This window comes from Belonocnema kinseyi, chromosome 4 (genome assembly GCF_010883055.1).
Source record: "Belonocnema kinseyi isolate 2016_QV_RU_SX_M_011 chromosome 4, B_treatae_v1, whole genome shotgun sequence".
Lineage (NCBI taxonomy): Eukaryota > Metazoa > Arthropoda > Insecta > Hymenoptera > Cynipidae > Belonocnema > Belonocnema kinseyi.
The window spans coordinates 87,294,173-87,303,589 of record NC_046660.1 but is presented as its reverse complement, the minus strand read 5'-3'; the positions used below and the strand labels follow the sequence as shown (position 1 = coordinate 87,303,589).

Below are 9,417 nucleotides of genomic sequence, written 5' to 3'. Positions count from 1 at the left end.
AGGTATGGTGGGGGTAAATTTCATCCACGATCTGGCACCTGGCGGGGGACGATTCCCCTCGTGCGGCATCGTTGCGGCGTTTCAGGTCTGTGAGCTCTGCAGCTAATGCTAAGAGTGTAAGCAGTATGGAGAACCTTATAGTGAAAAATGTGAAAAGTAAGATAGTGTCATTTGTGGTGGGAGGAAGCGAAGGGACATTCGAGAGAAGTCGCAGAACGACCAAATCGCCAGAGAGGTCAAAGGATAGCGAACAAAGGCAGAACGAAATGAGAGGGACAACCCAAGATAGTTTGGCAGACAACGAAGAACTGGTAAATGACAAAAAAAAGAGATGAGTTACATAAATTGAATTCAGGAACCCAGAAGAACGTTTTACCCAACGTAAAAGAAAATATAGAAAAAGGAGAAGAATCTCCCTTAGGAAATATGATTCGAGAAATTATGGACAACTGGTGGGAGGAAAAAGGTGAAAGGTGTTTAAGGGAATTCCTTAGGAAGTTGGACAGTTAGCAGGCAGGGAATGAGCATGAGAGGAGAACGAGTGAGGAAACAGCAGCAACGGCCCTTGAGAGAGCGAGGGAGAGGGAAGCAAAATGATGTCAAGAGAGAAACAGTCTGCACAACAAAATAAATAAGTTAGAAAAGAAGGTACAGGAGCATGAGAACTGGGACAGGGACGAAAACCTGAGAAAGGTAAATAGTGTAAATAGTGTAGAAAAGGAGGGAACGAATGAAACTGATGAAAGGGACGAGAATGAAAACCAACATAAACAAAACAATTAGACTAAAAACCAGGAGAATAAGGAAAGAGAAAGGGTTCTTAAGCATCCTGGCTGGTTGGGTATAGGAGAACTAGAGACGGAAACCGGAGAAAGAAAAATAGAAGAAAATGGGTACTATTAAGAGGACTTTAGGCAACAGGGGGAGAGGGGCTGAAAAGGGAAATCACTCAAACGATTTGAAATTTGACAGGAGAAAGAATAAGAATTATAGAACTGAGATTTATTGGAGGAGGGTTGTTGGCAAGATTAGATTCCTGGTAATCCAAGAATGAATGAATGAATGAAAAAGAAAAGTGGTTTGAGGCGCACGAGCATCAGAGTGGAGCACGACTTCACCAACAGTGAGAAGGAAGTCCTGAGCTAGATTCAAAACGAAGTTGAAAAGGCATGGAAGTTGGGAATGGAATCCTGGAAAGGCTACATGAGATGGAGAATTGCAGGCTGGGAATATATCTGGAGTGAAGAAGAAAGAAAGGTAGAGCAGATGCGATTTAGAAACGAGCGAACGGCAAACTATTAAATATATAAGAGACGTGGTGGGAAGAAAACAATGCGCGGGATACTTTACGTAAATTAGACGATTACTTTAAATGGAATTTTTAAGCAGCTTCTAGAGATAAAAAAAGGTAGAGCTAAAGGAGGACACCTTGTGGGTGTGCGAAAAGGGTTGAGTGAAGGGGTGAATGTATATAAATGGGAGTATGGAATGATCATCTTGAGATGGAAGGCAAACGGGAAGAATATTAGGATAATATTGCAGTACAACAATGTCGGGATGAATATTGTAAAAAATAGTTTGATAGATTTAATTGACCAATCACGACGGGCCGATGATGAATTAATCCTAATCAACGATTGGAATGCGAGAATAGGAGAAGAAAAAGGGGGGATGAAGAATGGGAGAGAGAGAAAATGGACGAAGTTTTGTACAGAGATAGAGAATCAGGGGATAAAGTATTGAATGCGGAAGAGAAGAAACTATTAGAAATGTGTGAAGAACAAGGTTTGAGAGTGTTGAATGGTAGCTTAAAAGGGGATAGAGAGGGAAAATGGACGCACATCTGTGGAGATGGGGGCTCGGTTCTCGATTATATTATAGTAACAGAAAATCAAGGAGTACGTCCGATTAAAATAATACAGGTTGAAACTAGAATTGAATCTGATCATTTACCGATAGGCTTTAATCTTGAAATTAATATAAAAAGTAGAGAAAAATACTGTGAAGTTCGAGATCAAAAAACTAAAAAGAAAAGTTTAAGGTGGGATGGTCAAAAGGGAGAAGACTATGAAACAGAAATGGGTAATCTATGAAAAGAAGAAGTAGAGAGCGAAACCTTGGAGAAGAAATGGTGAAACTTTTTGAGCTGCACATGGAAAGCAGCAAAAAAAGTAGGTTTGACTATAAATGGTACAGGTTTAAATAAAGTAAATAAATTGAAGGGAGGATGATTCGATAAAGAATGTGAGGAACAAAGGGACAATTATGGAAAAGCTTGACAAGCTCTCTGCTGAAAAAGGGGAGAAAGAAAGGATGGCATGGATGGGGGAAAAACAAGTATAAGAAACTATGTAAAGAAAAAAAGAAGATAAAGAAGGAAAAGAAGTGGGAAAAGTAGAAACGAGTTGGGACATGGCAAGTTTTTGGAAAGTGGTAAGGAATTTTAGACCAAGGAAAAAAAGAATGAGGGGGAGCAGGGTTAAAAAAGAAAGATGGATCACAATATATAAACTTTGAGGAATTCGTTAAGAGTGTAAAAAAGATTAAAGATAGGAAAGTACAAGAGGAAGATGGAGTCTTAATTGAGTTTCTGAAAGGATTAACAGAGGTCTGGGTGAAAGAATTGCATCAAATACTAAATGGGCTGTGGGTAACGGGAAAAATGATACCAGGTTGGGAAAAAGCGGAAATAATACCAATGTTTAAGGGAGGGGATGAGGAAGATACGAGCAACTATAAAGGGGTTTCGCTTTTGTTGGAAAAGGGGTACAAAATATTAGCATCAATTCTGGACGAAAGAATTAGAAATTGGATGGAAAAATAACGGCTATACAGTTTAGGAAAAAGAGATCAACGAGGGAGCACATTTTTGTGTTAAATTCCGTAATTAACAATAAGCTAAAGACAGAAAGGTGCCAGCTTTACGTGGCTTTTATAGATTTCAAATGAACATTTGACGCGGTAGATCGGAATTTACTATTTAAAATACTATACGTGCTAGAAATCAGGGGCAGAATGCTTGAGATGATCAAAGAAATTTATAAATTAAAACTAAATGAAATAATTACAGAACAGGGTGTCACGGCAAGTTTTGATACCTCAATAGGGGTCAGACGGGGATGCCCACTGAGCCCTGCTCTATTTAATATTCTCATAGCCGACATAGATGAAATTTGGGAGCAAAAAAATGAGGGGGGAACTGTGATCGGTAAAAAGGAAATATTTGCTTTGAAGTTCACTGACGAACTGGCAATTGTTTCAGATTTCCCCGAGGGATTAAAAGGTATGTTGTGATCTTTGGAAGGATATGTTGCCAGGAATAAATTAAAAATAAATGTAAATAAATTGAAAATTATAGTATTCAAGAAAAGGGCAGAAGAGCAATTGCTGAGAAATGGAAAATATTTGGTGACGAAGTACAGATCCAACATACATACAAGTATCTGGGTTTTTGGTTATATTCGGGGTGGGGGGACACAGAAAACATTAAAATTATGGTAGATAAAATGCAAAATGCTCAATGGATGTGCTAGTAAAATCGGGAGCACTGTACGGGGTTGAAGCTTGGGGGTGTAGAAGATGGGAAGAAATAGAGAAGGCTCAAGGAAACTTCATCAAAATGGCTATGGGCCTGGATAGAAACATTCCAGGGTACATCTAGAGAATGGAAACTGGACGAAATTCTAGGCAGTCTGATAACTCCCTGAAAAATGAAACACGGAGACGTTTTTTTGGCCAAAGTCGGTTTTATGTTTCAACATACTCTCCTTTTAGGGCGATACAGCGAGTCCAACGATTTTCTAACTTTTTGATACCGTCCGAAAAGTACTCGATCGAAAGGTCTCCAAAATAAGCCTCAGTTTCAGCTATGAGCTCCTCATTTGAGTAAAAACGCTTACCGGTGAGCCATCTCTTCAGGTTAGGGAACAAGTAATAGTCGCTGAGGGCCAGGTCTGGTGAATACGGTGGCTAAGGAACCAATTCGAAGCCGATTTCATGCAATTTTACTTGTGCAACTAAGCATAAATGACCAGGCGCATTGTCGTGATGATAAAGCGGTTTTTTCTTCTTCAAGTGCGGTCGTTTTTCGGCGATCTCGATTTTCAATCGGTCCAATAATGATGAATAGTATGCTCCGGTTATGGTTTTACCTTTTTCAAGATAGTCCACGAATATTATGCCATGTGCATCCCAAAATACGGAGGCCATAACCTTTCCGACCCATTGTTGCGTTTTGGACGCTTCGGAGCACTTTGGCCCGGTGCAAACCACTGTTTTGCCTGTTGCGTTGACTGAGGAGTGTAGTAGTGGATCCAGGTTTCATCCATGGTTATGAATCGGCGCAAAAAGTCGGTCGGCTTACGCGAAAATAATGCTAAATTCTGCTGGGAAGTTGTCACACGAATTCGTTTTTGGTCGACTGTGAGCAAACACGGCACCCATCGCGCGCAGAGCTTCTTCATGCCCAAAACTGAATGCACGATATTGCCCACACGTTCCAATGACATGCCTACAGCATTAGCTAACTGTGCTCGTACGGCCACAACGAAACTCGGTAAACCACTTATGAATCGTTCCAATCGACGGTGCAGAGTCCGGGTAATACTAATACAGCTTGGCCTTGGTCTCGGATATCGTTTTCTTGCGAAGATAGTAGTGTTTGATCAAAACTCGAAACTCAGATTTTTCCATATTAAAAAAAACTCGGAGGTTAGTCGCTTCTCAGTGCTGTAACTTGTAAATTCGTAAACATAAATGGCTGAAGTTTTGACAGGCGTCATTTGAAGGATCAAGCTCGACGAAAATGGTTCACATTAGTGAATACTAATGCCATCTCTTAGAATTTTCAGTTACTTATCAGACTGCCTAGTAGCATAGAAATCGAAGCAAGAAACAGAGTTTACCGATGTGGAAAAAATAATGGAGATGGGACCTAAAAGGTTACCTAAAGTCTGCTTACAAGAAGAGATAAAAAGAATACAAAACAACAATCCTTTAATACGGGGAGAGAAATTAATAGAGTCAATGAGGGAAGTAGGAGATGGAGAAACTGTGAACTGGATTCGTGAGGGAGTGTCGCGAGAGATGATGAGGGAGAATTTAAAAAAAGATTGCAGAACGAAATGGGAACAGGAAGCACAAGAAAATTGGGGAAGGATAAAAAAATCTTCTTATTGCAAGTGGTACGGAAAATATAAAAAGAAAGTAGTTATAGAGAGTTACTAGGCAAATAAAGGAATACTGTACAAGGACAAAGAAGAATAAGCTAGAATTAAGTGTGGGAATGTAGGAAAGATAGGGAATAAAGGATTTAAGGATGTAAAGGGTAGACTTTGCATTGTTAAAGATGAAGACATACTGCACATATGGAAGTGCAGCAAGGCGCAGGAATTAATTGATTAAAGTTTAATTCGGAAGGTAGAAATTTGGTTGGCTGAAGGTAATATCGAGATCCAAGATAAACTTGGTAAAACTCTCGCTGGAGAACCGAGGCTAAGTCTGTAGGCGTGCACGGGAGTTTGAGCGAATAGCGCAAGATTTGACTCAAAATAATGAGGAAAATCTCTAATATCCATCGTTAGAGAGCGTTTGTGTGTCATAAAGACGGAGCTGGACAGTTCCCATAGTATGCACCTGGAGATTCTGTTATATTTTTTCCAAATGTTTATTCCGTATGTTTAAGTATTTGAGCCTAGCAATTACGTTATTAAGTAAGAGATTATCTATGTATTTAAGCTTGTGCACTGGTTAAGTGAGGGAATGTAATATGAAAACACCCGGAAAGGGTATGCATGTGTGAAATAAATTGAAATACTCTGGTATCTCTTCAATTAAATATAACTAGTTATAATTCATAATTTGCTATGCTTCATATCGAATCATATATCTGCAAAAAATATTCTCGATTCAATTTTGAATTCAGCACCTTTTTCTTAACCAGAAATCTGTTTAATTAATTCAATTGCATTTTAACCCTGAGTGCACACCCCCTACTCGAGGGCCAGCCAAGATACATTTATACATGTAGGTTGAATAAAAATTAAAATTTGGCTTGGGACCTCCAAGTCATCACTACATAGCCGTAAATACTTTCAGTTGGCCAACACAAGAGGGTTTAAATACAAGAAATGATTAAACAATACATTTGATAATTGTTATAAATAAATTTTATAACAAATAAAAGCCGGCGCACTCACGAGTCTGAAGAAAGTTTCTCTTCCAGAGTTAATAAGCTAATTCGCATACATTACGGTACGCGGCTTCACTAAGATATTATCTCCTCTCTTTGAACCAAATGTTTAGGATTATTCTTGTTCTAAACTATTCATCATTTAACAATCGTGAACGGATATCATTTTCTACGATTAAATAGGCCGTATTAATTAGCTGGATTGAAATCAACAGCTCGTGCACAGTTCCTTAGACTTTCAACTTCGAAGTTCAATGGTGGCTGATCTTCATTTGTTAGTTTTTCCGATGACAAATGCCCAAATAATGTATTTGCTTATTAAATTTTTAAAATAAAATCATGAAATTTGTTTAATATACTGCTAAAATCAAAGCGTTAAAGCATTAAATAGCTTAGATCACAACGTATTTTGAAGGTTATGTCAAAACCCTGACATTCTTGGGGTTTACGGACCTGAGATTCGAATTCAGCGACGTCAAAAACATACAATAAATATGGTGTGAATCCCGAAATTGAAAAACAAATTTTGTTTGTGAAGCAGAGGTTATGTGGCCCATGCGTTTATGCTCGATAGAAAAAATTATATTTATCTCTAAAAACATTACATCGCTGTACCTCACAGTCAACCTTCTACTAAGTACGCTATTTATTCCTTTCACTTATAATTTAAAATTGTCTAGAACACCAAATATTCTTTATCTGCTTCATATGCTTTTTTAAGGAGGGTAGGACATAAAATATAGTGTGTATCAAGAGAGTACGACTATTTTGACTCGTGTGGGTGCCACCCTCGCGGCGATCGCATGGCAAATTCACACTCGTCAAACTAACCGTTTTTACGCCCTTGATACATAATGTACTATTTTATGAGTTTTTTTTGAGGTTATGTCAGAACCTTGAGGTGCTAGGGTTTTTTAGATCTCGAATTCGAATTTAGCAACCCCAAAAACATAATAAACATGGTCTGACCCGCAGAACCACATAAAAATTTTTGTATTTGGCAGTATTAATAATTATTAATTATTCGTTACCCTCTGTGAACGGCAACCCGGCAAGCAACATTGTCCGCCTGGTTGTAGCGTAACCGTTCCGGTCTCCAGGTTCGCAAATAATAGCAGATTAATTCTTTTTCTTATTTTATGTGTTTCAAAGTTTTTTGTACCTTTGGAAATTACTTTGAATGTTTTTTCCATTGGAATAAATGAAAAGGAAATGATTAAAATTACGTAATTATTGTAAAGAATGTTAAAAGGTAGGTGGGCAATGGGCACCCCGGGTGGGTAACAATGTGGAAAAAGTTGGATGCACACAAAATAAGGTTTAAATAAATGATTGTTTATTCCAATTGGAACTAAACGGATTCATTAAAAATATCTTTCTCTAATAGAAAACTTTTTAGAATTTTACTAAGAAATAGAATGAATGTGAAATCTGACAATAATTTAATAATCAACAATATATCTCTTTATTTATATATAAAGACATAAAAAGATTATTAAATGAAATAATCAACAATTCCCGTTATTCACAAAGAATTGTATTACAATTTTTAACTTATTTTTGTGGATTCACCAAATTTCCCACAAAAACTGGAGTATTTTTCTGTGTAAGTTGGAAGTACGCTGGCTTGTTTACTTCAAAACGTACAGGTATTGGTTCTAGTGGACGTAATGAAACGGTTCGAGCCATGAACACACCTATGAATAAAAAAACTTATTTATTTTAAATTAAGGCATTTTATATGAACAGAATTACCAATTAAAAATTTTATAAATTCATTTATATGATCACTTTGAGTAATATTTTGTGAATTTTAAATAAAATAAAGACGATTTAATCTATTTTACTTGAAAGGTACAACAGCAAGAAACTTTTAAAACTTGGTAATTCTTTTCCTTCGTTTCAGAATATTAAAGATCACATTTAAAAATGGAAACTTTAAAATATAGATACAATTGATATAATGTCTATTTAGTTTTTGGTAACTTATACCATTTTTTACATAAAGTGATCTTTAATCAATTCTGAAAAAATTATATTTTATTCGAAATCCTAAAATAAACTCAGGATACACTTAGTTTCACTTTGCAGTACACAATAATTAGATTAAAGAAGCTTTGAAATATTTGATTAGTATGATTTTGAAAAAGTATAAACATGTTTCATTATAGCATAAATTGTATTTGTAGACAAAAATAAAAGTTTTTTTTTTGACGAAAAATTGTATTACAATTTATTCAGTTTACAAGAGAATGAAATACAAATCAGGCAGTTTTTGGATTAACCAAATTTCCAACAAACAATGGAAGATTATGACGTGTAAGTACGAAGTAAGCTGGCCTGTTTACTTCAAACTTTTCAGGTTCTGGTTTTGATGGTGCTGGCATTCTCAATAACATAACCATTCCTATGAAACATATTTTCTTTTAAGATAAAATTAAATAAACTACATATAATTATTATTTAAAATAATAAATTGACGAACACTTAATAAAAATTAGAGTAGAAGTGAAATATATGATTCAAGATGTTTATGAATAAACTAAAGAAATAATCATGGATAATAAAAATAACAACATTTTTTGAAAGAAAACTTGTAAGAAAACAGATAGCGATGAATGAAAAGCTGTATTTGCACACAAACAAAAAAAAATAGAAAAAAGCTAGGGTTACTTTTGCTAAATCTTATTTTTTTAAATCTTTTTTTCGTCGTTACTGGGACAACTTTGTATAATTTTATTTTGTTTAACAATTTAATTTAAGTCCTTTTGTACTAAAAAATGGAACGTCTTACATTTGAATGAATATGCGATTCACCATGAACCCAGCTTTTTTCTTAGTGCGTTTAAATCTTAAAATTTGTTGTATTTCACTCAGTGTATAGTAAACATTAGTCTGTCTTTTTCTAAACAAATTTCCAGACGACTGATCGATCCCGTCTTCTACCAATGCCAATTTTTCGGGACGACTAGAAGCAACCTTTTCTAAAGACGTAATCTATATTTTTGTCTGAATTTCAGCAGATAGATGGGCTTATATAAAATTCTTTGGGACCAAAATTAAACTGAATGTACGACTTTTTTCACAGAGTGATAAGACGGCGTTGGGAGTTTTTGAGATAGTACAATACACCAAACTCTCGCTCTTATTCACCCCGTTCTCGGCCTTCCTAGAACTGCTGGCTCTCGCAGTTTTTCATGGGAGTAGGACGAGAGCGGTTGCGATAT

At 36.2% G+C, this 9,417-nt stretch overlaps 2 protein-coding genes across 4 annotated transcripts in view; both read right to left on the bottom strand.

Annotated features, from left to right (window-relative positions):
• The window catches only part of LOC117171735 (alaserpin-like), a 114,008-nt gene that overhangs the window by 24,728 nt on the left and 79,863 nt on the right, over window positions 1-9,417 (bottom strand). The window contains exon 8 of one of the 3 annotated variants that reach the window (XM_033359309.1): window positions 7,719-7,887. The exons of 1 other annotated variant lie outside the window; for it this stretch is intronic. In XM_033359309.1, coding sequence (XP_033215200.1) covers window positions 7,745-7,887 — 143 coding nt within the window. In that variant the 3' untranslated portion in view covers window positions 7,719-7,744. Of the gene's footprint in view, window positions 1-7,718; window positions 7,888-8,392; window positions 8,598-9,417 lie in introns of those variants that run through there. One more of the 3 variants, XM_033359310.1, reaches the window with a different exon arrangement.
• The window catches only part of LOC117171736 (probable chitinase 2), a 149,456-nt gene that overhangs the window by 120,634 nt on the left and 19,405 nt on the right, over window positions 1-9,417 (bottom strand). The window lies entirely within an intron of this gene.